Below are 13,286 nucleotides of genomic sequence, written 5' to 3' on the forward strand. Positions count from 1 at the left end.
GCCTTCTTCTCCTCAGTCATGTTTCTGAACTTATCATTCAGGAGATGTGTGGCACATTTGAGGTCTTTAGTTTGGTTTCTTGCTGCCATTTTCTCTGAAACTAAAAATACACCCAAAGATATCAGTAATATACACCCATATATATATGACTCAGATACACCCATTGATAACAATAAGATACATCCATTGATAACAGTAAGATACACCCATATATATGAGTCAGATACACACAAAGATATTCGCAAGATACACCCATTGATAACAGTGAGATACACCCATAGATATTATTCAGATACACCCAAAGATGTCAAACAAGATACACCCATTGATTACAGTGAGATACACCCATAGATATTATTCAGATACATCCATATAGATATCAGTCAGATATCAGTCAACCATGCTTCAATATCAAGCCACATTACAAGGTTAAGCAGTTTACACCCCCGAATCTACGAAATAAACCCCCAAAAATCAACAAAAATAGCAGGAGAACTTAGAATAACAACGTAGAACGACGTAGAACTTAGAAGAACGACGTAGAACTTAGAAGAACGACGTATAACTTAGAACAGTGTAACAAAGAAGCAAGAGTAATAGTAAACCCTAGCAGAACGACGTAGAAGAAAAGTAAAATATACAGTATTTTAATGGACTTACGTTGAGTATTCTTGGTTTGTTTTTTCTTCAGATTCTTCACAGAGAGGTTGATGGTGTTTTGATGCAGTTTTCGAACTACGATTTCTATATTTTGAAACTTGATTTTCGCTCGAAAATGAGAGGGTTTTGTTGTTTTGAAAGCGCCTTGAGAAATGGAAGAAGTGGAAGAAGTGGAAGAGTCTGCCATACGTAACCGTTCGAATGTTGAGCGCGTGATTTTGACGCGCCATCTTATCTCTCTTCATGCGCGTGATTTCTGTTTGGGCTGGGCCAACTTGTTTGCTTGTAGGCTTGTATGTGTAGCAGGCCCGTATATATATATATATATGGTGAATACTATCCAACCCCTCTAAAATAACATGTAAGTTACCTTTCGTTATGTATCACATTATAATTAATCCTTATCTTAACCATAGTTGAGTTATTTTATAATTTATTATTCTTAAAATATCAAAGCTCCACTCCCGTTAATTGAAGCACATTCCACTCCTTCATTCTTTGTTTATCACTTCATCACCTAGATTTGGTCCTTTCAAGCATCATCGCGTTCGTGACAAGAAGCGCTAACGTCATCGCCATGTCCTCCCACACAACCTCTCTTCCCAGTATAGTATAGCCAATGCCTCTTTTTGGCGTGAATCACTGCTTACCCACATAATTAATGGTTAATTTGGTTATTAAATTTTTTTATTAAAAAAATACATCTTTATTTAATTACGTGATGGAACATATATTTATATGTAAAATATAATATAATAAAATAAATCTATTCAAAGTATTTAAAAGTATAATTAAAATCATAAACATACACATATAATAATAAAATTTGTACTCCAAAAAAATAAACATATTTTTTTTATCATACATATATTATTTAAAAATAAATATATTATTAAAATTAATAACAGAAATTTAAAATGATAAAATTCAACTTTTTTACCGTATTTTTATAATATTTTTAATTTTTAATTTTTAATTTATTAGTACTTTATTATTTAATTAATAATTAAACAAATTATTTTTATAAAAAATTATTTTTTATATTATATTAGAGAAGAAACCAATATAACAGTTTAAAAAATAAATTGTATAATTATTTAAGAGATAAATATGAAATACATACCTAAGTAATGTTTAGTTTGGTTATTAAATTTTTTTATTAAAATAAATCTTTATTTAATTACACGATAGAATATATATTCATATGTAAAATATAATATAATAATTCTAGTTAGAGTATTTAAAAGTATAATTAAAATCAGAAAAAAATAATGTTTGGAAGATGTCAGGTAGGCAATTAGGTCTACAAACAAATAAAGGTACATGGAGACAACAAGATTTAGTCAGAAAAAAAATCAGATTCATTTTGAAAATATCCATGGCAAGAATTCCAATGAACATAATGAAAGAAGAGATGGCACGAGTTCATGTAGCACGAATAAATGTTATACTTTGAAATTGAGCTGTCTTCGTAACCTTTAACGTTCTCAAACCCCCGAAATTCACGTTATCTAGTACTTCTATTTTGTCCATGACAACTCGTTAGTATTCCCATATACATAAATCATTAGTATTAAGTTGGCCAGACCTAATACCATGAGAAATACAATGGTCGACTAACAGCATTAATCAATAGACAGTCATGCATCTAAAATCTAAATTTTTGTCATTAGAACAAGTCATATTGCATGATAGACACTCAGAGTATGCAAAGAAACATAGTCAGTCCATTCCCAAGGCTCTAGCAAGAATGAACTGCTCTGATATCATAATGTAACACCCTAACTTTTAGCACGTCATGATCGTACCAAAAGTGAGACATTACTAACCTGTTTTCCATATTTACTATTTAATGCTAAGCCTTTAGTTCAATTTCACGTTTCAATTTTTAGGAAAAAGCTGAAAAGTTTTGTTTCTATTAATTAAAATCATATATCAAAGATCTCCAAGCAATACTAGTCACATAGTTATTAATAATAAGAAATATCATACAAAAGAATTCAAATGAAACTCAAATACAACTCCTATCCCTTTATATAAAATAAAATCTTAACTAACAAAGGTGAGAGAATTCTAGGAAAGCGAGTCAACACATAAACTTAACTCAAATAAGAATAATAATTGCCTGCAGCATCAAACTAAATTTTCGAACCTGTGTCACTAAAAGGTTGGAAGATTTTGAGGTGAGAACAAACCACGCGTTCTCAGTAGGGAATGAAAATGCCGTAAGAGTAATGAAATAAAATGCAAATAATTATCTTTACTTAACCTTTTGAAAATACTTTTTACTATTACTTTGTATAATTAATTACCTTCTTTAAATTTTTCGAACTTAAGACAAATTTCAATCACAACCTCAGTTCTCAGTCACCTCAATACACAAACTAATAGCATAGGAAATAGATCAACACACAAACAAATAGCAATAAGACAAACATCACAATCATAGAGAGACAAGATAAATAAACACAATCAAATGTAAATGTGCAAACAATGATGATACATATTTAGTCCTATTGCAGGTAATGAGCTCATTTGTCTGTTTCGACCCGCACCCGACGCAATTCGACTCGCAAGTCAGATAAGGCATTCCAGCGGCATAACCTCTGCAAGTTTTTTACTTCTTGCAGGCGCTGATTCTCCAGTTGAAGTATGCCGAACATGACCTCTGCAAGTACTTGCAGGCGCTGAGTCTCCAGCTGAAGCATGTGCCACATTCTCCTGGAATCCATTCCATACACACGGACATCCCCGTACAATCATTCACACATAAATCCCACAGCCTCCAGTGAGCGTTACGTATCGCCGTCCTCACTAAACCGTCTCTATTGTGTTAAGTGAGCGTTACGTATCGCCGTCTTCACTAGACACTTGGCACTAAGGCCCAACAACACTCAATATCTTTTCAGTCACTGTTCTCTGCTCTTCTGTGGTAGAGGTCCCTTTACTTAATAAACCGAATTCAAGTTATTTTTATTTAAAACCAACACCTCTCTTTATAACCTTTCCAAACCTCTGAAACCACTTTACTTACAACAAGTTCTTCTTTCATACAAAAATCAGTTCTTTCTTAACCATGATTTTTCCAACCCAACTTCAAAACCATTTCAAATTTAACCTCTTTAAAAGAATCATTTATTAAGTAAATCTCACGGCAGGGTCTCGAGACTTTAGGGAGGACGACAGTCAAACTCAAAATATAAAGTCTTTTTTAATAAATCAAATCCAAACATAAATCTTTTCTTAATAAATCAAAAGCCAAATAATACAATTTTTCAAGTCCAACATTTTTATAAATATTTCACACAAAGTCTTAAGTTTCATAATAAAATTTCGACAGCATCTCCCCTAAAATTCGGACTTTGCCATCCTTTTCGAGTCCCAACCGAACCATTCTCAACCTCTTTTCAAACATTTTCAAAATCAGAAATCATTTTCAAATCTCAGTTCAATACCAACAAATCAAACCGACTTTCCAACTCAACAATCAGAATTCTCAGCATTCCTAAACAATCAAGAAATCAAACAATTCAAATTTATCATTCAATCATTCCAAATAATTATAAATTATTTGCAAATATTCACTAGACTTCCATAGCATTCATAAATTAAAAACAATTAATTTCAACATGAAATCCCCTACCTTCGTACGAAATCAGAATCAATGAAAATATTGAAAAAATTTTCTGACCGAGTTGATGAAAAAAAAACGTCAGAAATCGTCTGTGCCTCCTAGAACTTCAATTGACCGTACTCAAAAAAAAGAGAAACTACGTCATCGTCAACTTCTATCAGACAAAAATAATGCTAACGTATAGAAGAAGAGAATACAAACACTTTTACTCGATTAAAATTTTAATTGGAGTTACAAATCTCAAAAATCGAAGCCGGAAGATCAAAGAAAATCACGGTTCTCTCTCTTTCTCTCTCGGTCACGTTCTTCTTTTATCTCTTCATATTGCTTCGGTGGTGATTATCAAACAAATGAAAGATGATGATAGATGCTTAAGGAAATAAAAGGAATAGGTGTCACATAGGTGTCACATTATGTATACATATACATATATGTAAACAAGCTATGAGTTTGCCTTTTTCTTGATTTTTGTTTTCTTAATGGCTTAAGCCAAAAAAAGAACCAAGGAAATTAATATTAAATAATAATACTAATCAAAGTATCATAGTTCCATTAAATGAAGGATCAGCTTTACACGGTCATATATATATATATCTAAGGGCCAAGTTTCATTTCTTTTTTTTATTATATGTACATAATGGATTCATTTTAATAATAATAATAATAATAATAATAATAATAATAATAATAATCAATTCAATTTTCGTTTTGTTAAATTATTTTTTGATAAATAATTTAAATTTAATAGAATAAGTAATAACTAAATTAAGCATCAATAATCATAAAATTCTATTTAATTATTTTTATTAAAAATAATTATTTTAAAAATTACATTTTAATATAATATTTTAACTCACAAATAGCTAATTATTTAATTTTAAAATTTTTTGGTCTTATGCGTTCTTCACCCATCCACTATGCAAACGAATTCTGCTAAAATTACCTGAGTTTTGGCTGCTGCTTCCTGATAAACCCCATTTGTAAGGTTTATCTTGTATTGATTTTAGGGAATTTTATCACCTTTCACCCACATTTATTCAATAAAATAGCATGGTTTTGTATATTCTCCTTTAATTGTGCTTAAGAGTGAAAACATGCTTTTTAGGACCTAAAATAGCTAAATTTAATTCACCTTGATTCTATTAGATGCCTTGATATGTTTTTTAAGTGATTTCAGGTTTATGAGGCAAAGATTGGATCAAGGGAATGAAGAAAAAGCATGTAAAGTTGGAGAACTCATGAAGAAATGATGGAACCAAAAAGCTGTCAAGTCTGACCTCTTCGCACTTAATTGACCATAACTTGAGTTACAGAGGTCCAAATGATGCCATTCCAGTTGGGTTAGAAAGCTAACATCCGGGGTTTCGAAACGATATAAGATTTGCCATAGTTGCATCGCGCATAGGGGCGCGCACGCGCACGGTACGCGGACGCGCCGATGGTGGCACATGACCCACTTAATGCAACACGTGGCCAGCGATTTTAGAAGCCTTGTGGGCCCAATCCAACTCATTTCTGATGCTATTTAAGCCAAGGATTGAAGGGGAATCAAGAGACTTCACATACTTTTCATACTTTAGTCATAGTTTAGTTTTAGAAGTAGTTAGAAGTAGTTTCTAGAGAGAGAAGCTCTCATTTCTCTCTAGAATTAGGATTAGGAATTAGGGTTAGATTAGGATCTCATAGTTCTAGGTTTAATTCAAGTCTCTTTCTACTTCTACCTTCAATTGATGATTGCTACACTTTGGTTCTTCTTTCTATCCCTATCCTCTTGTTGTAATTTCTCTTATTTTGTTCTTCATTAATCCAATTAGTGGAAAGCTAGGATTTATGGACTAGGATTGATATAACTCACTTGACTTTCCTTTGTTAATTGATTTAAGGATGACTAAGTGGGATTAATCCTTGTAACTACCATACTTGTGGCTAGTGATAATGATGAAGACCCTTGACAACTAAACCTTGCCAAGACCATTTTGTTAATAAAGTTTTCTTACCATTTACTATTCATATTTCTCATCCAAAACCCCAAAATAAACAAGGCCATAACCAATAACAAGAACACTACCCTGCAAGTCCTTTGAGAGACGACCCGAGGTTTAAATACTTCGGTTTATAGATTTTAGGGGTTTGTACTTGTGACAAACAAATTTTTGTATGAAAGGATTATTGTTGGTTTAGAGACTATACTTTACAACGAGATTTCATTAGTGAAATTCTAAACCGTCAAAAATCCAATCATCACTTCCCAACATTCTTCCCAACTCTTGGAACGACTACTATGATTTGGGAAAATTGGGGCTGCGGTAGGTTTTATTTTCATACATTGTGAGGGTTTCATTTGATGCCTTGAAAATTTGGGCCACGTCGTCTAACCGTTACCGTGTCAGTCATTTAAAATTGTTAGGTGAGCTTTTTGGTGACGAAAAATGACATAAGGGTTAAATTGAGGTACGTATCAAAATTTCAGAGTATAATTAGAGTCAATTAAAACCTTGAGGACTAAATTGAGTCGGAGTCAAATTTCAGAAACTATTTTGAATATTAACGTTAATTTATGTAGTTATGACAAACTAACAAGAGTTGTGTTGTAAGTTCGTGCATATCACACGATGTTGGAATAAGTTGGTTAAAAAATATAAACTTTAGATGACGCTTTTTTATCAACTCTATTTTTAGTATATATTTTTTCTCAGAGGAGGAAAGGGTGTGTGTCAAGGAGACATGTTATCTTTGACAATGGAGTTGAACCAATTACTATTTTATTTTGTTGTCTGAAATTTTTTTAGAATAACCATAGCCAGCATGCTGAAGTCCACATGCAACGCCTACCGGAAGAAAAGGTCCAAATACAATGTAGTTGATCAAACACCACCTGAGTGCAATTAAAGAACATGCACATAAACGAACTTCGATTGGTGTAGTTGTTAATTTCCTAGTCCTCTTAAATAATTGTCAGAGATTTAAATCCCACCTTATGTATACAACACCCTATTAGCCAGCGACAAACTCTTAAATGGAATTTCAATCTGCAGCAAATTAGTTCTTAACCTGTCGGATTGAGAAATACCATAAGAACAAAAAAAATAAATAAAAGAACAAGCACGGTTGCAAACAGGTATTTTTTTTTTTAAATTAAGTGACTCTTTGTTTATATCTTATAAAGATTGATGTCATGTAGATTGAAATAACAAAAATTGGAGCAATGTGATTTTCTTCCTTTTTTTTTTTCCTTTGTTGGAAGAGCAATGTAAATTTTGTTTCTTAACGACAGGGGCAATATAGATTTGTGTTATGTTTATGACCAAACAAATAAATAAATAAATGAAAAACTATATATGGTTCAAAATTTTACTTTCTGGAAATTCATTGTAAGAGCAGAGGCTATTTTCTCCCTTTCCTTGGGAAATTTTTAATGGCAGCATTTCCAAAAGCCAAACAATATATATGAACTAAACTGGTTGGTTGTTCAAATCGGTGGAGAAATAATTAGGGTAATACACCAAGAAATAAGTAATTTGAAGTTGCAAAAAAAAAAAAAATCGAAATGGTAAATGCTAATGCTATCAAACTTCTTAAGTAAAAGGGGGGAAAAACTACAATGACTTCAGCTAAACATGACTGTGAAGTATGACACTCAAAGGAAGCTAAACAAAACTCAAACTAGGAAAACATCATCATTATTAATTATATATCTAAATATACAATTTGCCAACTTTGGCACAAAAAGAAAAGGCTTCTGCCCTTTGCTATCTACAAGGAACTAAATCATGAAAAAAGGGGTCAAGAATATTGCTTCTGAGTATTTGTACATCTACACTTTGACCTAATATTTGTGAGCATCTGCATGAATGAGATCAAAGTAATTTGGTTAAATAAATAGTATAGACTTTGGTGCAATTTTAATATGTTTAATCATTTCAGCATTAGCAATGAAGATCCTTTTCTTGTTATGTACCTTAACTTGTTCCTGCAGTTCTTTAATGTGCTCAACAGCCAAATCCAGCATCTCTGCTGTGCTTGTTTGCTGCAAAGAGGGAAACAACCGATTTATCGAACTGCATATGAAGTTTCAATTAACATGAGTGCTATTGATAGAGTTTTAGATTAGTTACCTTGTCCGATTTCGGGAAAAGGCCTTGCAATTTCTTGATTCTTTCGCTAATTCGTGTTCTTCGTACCTGAAATTGAACATTTGTTTAACGATTCAATGGCTGCCTCACTAGTATGGTAGAATCTAGAATGAATACTAATGGATTATAGTTGTAAAACCAATTGCTACGAATTTTACCCTCTCTGCAATGCTTCTAGGGTGAGTAGCAAAGCCTCTTTTGGCTCGAATTTTGCATGGAACGGTTCCTTGGAGTTGAAGAAACTTCTCCATAGATCCCATCTTAGTAGAAGAACTAAGCAGACTCAAATGATGAATCAAACCAAGATTTTGTGAGCAGAAATCTGAATCCTGAAATCAGAAATCAGCAATTTGATTCAATGTTTGATTTAAAAATATTACCTAACAAATATTCAGGGAGTACATGAGGCATTCGAAAATATTTACCAACTTTATTGATATACCTGAGATTCCAAAGCAGTTGAAGCGGAGAACATGATTTCATCTGCACTTGCTGCTTTTTGGGAATTGAATGAAGAGGCGTCCCAAACTTCACCGGTGAAGCTAGGCACATAGTACTTAGAGCTGCCATTATCATTTACCAGGTTTCCTTCATGACTTTCGTTTTCGTATTCGGCAATCTGTGGCATCCTTTTCAAGCAAGAGGATGACCTATTAGATGAGACATCATTGGATCTAAACCTCTCAACCTCTCTCAATGCTGCAAATACAAATATTTAAGAGAAATGAGACTAATGCTCTCTGTACAACTAAAAACTCTTCAATCACCTTATCACCGCATAAATCTCATAAATACATCAATTTATGGCTGACTAATAGGTTGTTGTATACATAAATTACAATTCTAACTCTCAATAATTACTTAAGCGGATTAGCTAGCCACTAAATCAACCAAAGTTAATTTTTGTAATTTTTTTTGTTTGATACTGATATCTCTAACATAAATACATAGCTACCTTCAAACAAAATACATATGTTTTAATGCTCAAAATAGAGACTTCGTAACGTAAAAATACAAATATGCTTGAAATACTCATAGTTTCAACATACAAAAACACATATTATTGTACTTAGAATATACATATTTTTATGCTCAAAATACACATATTTATGCACTCAGGAATCAGGATACACGCAAAATATATTAAATCCTTGTTGGATATTTCTGTATTATATGCAGAATATTTTTGTAGTGATCATCTCTAAATTAAATCCGTCTATCATTATTGGCATTTGCACACAGATAAGAGAAATAAAAATATTACGTGCACATAAAAAATCAGCCATCAAATTTGTCTATCAACAAAAATATTGTTGTACACATATGTTATTTAATTTATTTGTAATTTATATTTTGTGTTTTAATACATATATTTTATATCGACAACTGATTTAGTAGGTGACTAATTTTTTTATGTACATCCAGAAATTAATTTATATTAAAAAAGTTTTTTGGTGTATTTTTTTTACATATTGATATAAATTTATAAAAGTAGACTTTAATATTTTTTTTTTATCAATTTTGTCAATCTTACACTTAATAAATGAAATTATTATATAGTTTTATAAATGATATCAATATACATTAATTTTACCATTTTTTTATCAGTTGACAATTTTAATTCACGGAGGGGAGTTACTAAAAGAAAATGCATACCATTTTCACTGGAGAAAAATCCAGCTGGAGAACTCTTTTGCCTGATGAGATTGGAGCAACTCCTAACACCCATTTCAGATTGAGTAGAGTGATCTGAATTGACAGAGTTCACTACACCAAAAGAGCCATCATAACCATTATTATTTGTTGGCAAACTTTGAATTTGCTGAGTCCAATAAGGGTAACCATTTTGTTCCTTTAAGAAAGAAGAATTCCCATTTTCCTCCTTCAACACAGTAGGCTTGTTGTTGCTTCCTCCATACTCTTCTTGGACTTGCACAGGTTCCGAATCGCGGCGGCTCCATCCATTGTTTGATTGTATCGGCTTGGAAAACATGGCCTCTGATGATGAGCTTGTGGATGGAATATGATGGTAACAACCATGTCCCAGAGGAGGGTCCTCATTGACACTAGCACCACCATTGTTAATATCAACAAGGTTTTCCAAGAATGAACTTGGAGCAGAACGGTACCTCAATAATCTAGAATTTTGCTGCTGTTGTTGTTGATGATGATGATTTTGATCCTGATGCTGATGATGGTTAATATTTGAAATCATTTCATGGCCTTTTCTTAGAACTCCATGTGAGTATTTGAGAACAGGACTATACATAACACTCATCCTGTCTATAAAATAATCACCTGAAAATAACAAATAATAAACATTTAGTATTTCGTCCTTTTCATAAGCTATCTAAGCAACTATTTAATGAGAACCAAAGCAATACTAATATTAAATTATTAATTACTTGGTTATTATGAAGTTGTTATTATGCTCGGACTATATATTGAAAGAGGAATTCAATAAAGCTCCCAATCGCCAATATCTGCAAAGATTGAACAAAATTGTTATTTATTACAAATTGGTAATGGCAATTTACGAAGAAAATTAATCTAAGCTCAGCAGAATCGTTCCTGAACAGAGTCCCTACCTGAAAAGGCTATATATGAAGGGCACAGGAGGATTCAGTTCCAACAAGGTCGAGAGATCTTTTCTTTTTTCACTGAAAGAACAAAAGAGAGAGAAGAGGGAAGAACAGGTAGGAGAGTGTGTGGAGAGGAAAACTATGATTGTTGTTGTCTGTGTCTTGGCCCTGTGAGGCTGTGACATATTTATGCAGTTTCTTGCTATTTAATAACCCCTTATGTTTCCACTTTATAACAATCATACCTTGATCAGATAATGTGGTCCATTCTTACCTTTTTAAATGTTCATCCACTTGCCGTTGACAAATATGGTAGAATTTAGAAACCGTCAAACTTTTAAATCTGGTTTTAGGGTTCTCATATTTCATATTTGCCACAACATTAAGAGTAATGACAGAAAAATGAATCATAGTTTAAATGACATAATCTTTCTATACTCATTTAAGAGGTCATGAATTTGAATCTACTTATCTTTGATTAAAAAAAAAGGCAAGAAATTAGCACTACTGTCTACTGCATAATATTATAGCACTTGGTCAAATAAGATAGAATAAAACCCATTAAAAATGAACATTTGTTAAATTTAAATTTTGGATAATTTTTTAATTGAATTTTGAATGTTCTTATTTCTTAAAATTTTGGGTATTAATTTTAATGTTAACTTTATAACATTAGTTTTCAAGACTTTCTCTAACATTAAATAGTGAAAGTTTAATAACAATATTTTTAGGGAAAAAAAATTCATTTATAATCAACTCTAACAAATTTTACAAAAGAATTTTCTTGTGAAGAATACAAAAGATGAAAGATTTTGTTAAAAAATAAAATTAAAATTTCTAATGATATCAAATGTATAGAATTTGTTAGCAAAATACTTTTACAAAATAAATATAAATTTAATTTTGATGCACAATCAAATTTACATCTATTGAATAAACAAATAAATAAATAAATAGAGTACCATAAATTTAAATTTTGTTCTCTGAATATAATAATTTATTAGCAAAAAAAATGCTTAAATAAAGTTTAAATTTTTAACAGATAGTTGAATTAGAAAATGCTATAAAAATAAAATATTAATATATTTAAATAAAAATTATATACATTAATCTATAAATATACTTAAAAAAGTCAAAAGGACCCTCAATAAAGAATAAAAGAAATATTATTGTTCAATTGACTTGTTTAATAAAAGTCAAATAGTTCAATAATGTGTAGCTACTACATAAGTGATTTCTTTTCTTAAAAAAAAACCAAAAAAAAAAAAGTGTACACTGGTGAATTCAATTTTTGACTATGTACAATTTCAATGTGGTTATAAGATGTTACGATTAGGCTTTGTATTTGATAAATTGAAATGAAGAAGATGCTATCTAAGCAGTAGTTTAGTAGAGAATAAATTCAAGTGGACAAGTGATGCTTGGCTTATTGACCAAGCAACCCTTTGTATGCATTGGTGGTGAATAAGAAGAATAAAACTGTACGTCAAGTGTTCTTTGGTTGCAGGAAGGGCCAATCGGTTTCGGTTTTTTGCCTTTTAAATATAGGTGAAAGCTTAGGTGAAGTCGACTTCACGTGAAGTTGATATTTGAGAGCTATTAGATGAAAATTTAGTCAAATCAATTAAATCATCTAACGCCTCTCAGATATCAACTTTATGTGAAGTCGACTACACTAAGTTTTCAATTTAAATATATATTAGAAATTGTCTCTTGAATATGTTATACATTTATATGCGTTTTTTGAATATTATTATTAGGTAAATTATCAGGGACTCAAAACATTATATCTTCCATAAAAATAATTTTAAAAAATACTCATAACAAATTAGTATTTAAATAATTTAAATATATGAATAAATAACAAAAAAAATATTATTTTTTTTAAATATTATATGAGTTTATTTAGCAAACAATTTGTTTATCCGATTCAAATTTTTGTAAGAATATCTGAATAATTATTTAGATGCACGAAACAAAATTTTATTTATAGACTTTTAATTTTTTTTTTTAGAAAAATTTTGGCCATTCACAAAAGTAAATTTACTTGGTGTAAAATTATCAAATTTTAATAATAAAAAAATTATTTTACAAAGATACTCATTTATTTTAAAATTTTTTGTATGAGAATTGGTTAGTTTAAAATGATTGCAATTGTTCGAAAGAACATAAACTAACTGTGCCCATTATCGATGCATCATGCATTTTAATTTCAAACACATCAATTCTCAAGTTAAAATATTCAACACATTTTTCTACCGGAACAAGAGATAAAAC

General features: G+C 30.9%; 1 protein-coding gene across 1 annotated transcript; it reads right to left on the reverse strand.

Moving 5' to 3' along the window:
• Positions 1-7,836: 7,836 nt before the first annotated feature.
• LOC107462676 (transcription factor bHLH130) lies at positions 7,837-11,203 on the reverse strand. Its single transcript, XM_016081304.3, has 8 exons — positions 11,016-11,203; positions 10,833-10,910; positions 10,084-10,725; positions 8,870-9,126; positions 8,586-8,756; positions 8,410-8,475; positions 8,253-8,321; positions 7,837-8,137 (listed from the first exon to the last, which is right to left on the reverse strand). The coding sequence occupies exons 3-8, from the start codon at positions 10,703-10,705 to the stop codon at positions 8,078-8,080; spliced, it is 1,245 nt and encodes a 414-aa protein (XP_015936790.1). The 5' UTR covers positions 10,706-10,725; positions 10,833-10,910; positions 11,016-11,203; the 3' UTR covers positions 7,837-8,077.
• Between the last annotated feature and the right edge of the window lie 2,083 nt (positions 11,204-13,286).

Source organism: Arachis duranensis, chromosome 8, assembly GCF_000817695.3.
Source record: "Arachis duranensis cultivar V14167 chromosome 8, aradu.V14167.gnm2.J7QH, whole genome shotgun sequence".
NCBI lineage: Eukaryota > Viridiplantae > Streptophyta > Magnoliopsida > Fabales > Fabaceae > Arachis > Arachis duranensis.

Excerpts from the sequence above, each read along its gene's own strand:
- LOC107462676 (XM_016081304.3), bottom strand. The coding sequence starts at position 10,705 with ATGAGTGTTATGTATAGTCCTGTTCTCAAATACTCACATGGAGTTCTA. Across the intron at positions 9,127-10,083 it reads ATTTTTCTCCAGTGAAAATG|CATTGAGAGAGGTTGAGAGG; the intron begins GTATGCATTTTC and ends TTGTATTTGCAG. Across the intron at positions 8,476-8,585 it reads CTAGAAGCATTGCAGAGAGG|GTACGAAGAACACGAATTAG; the intron begins GTAAAATTCGTA and ends GTTCAATTTCAG.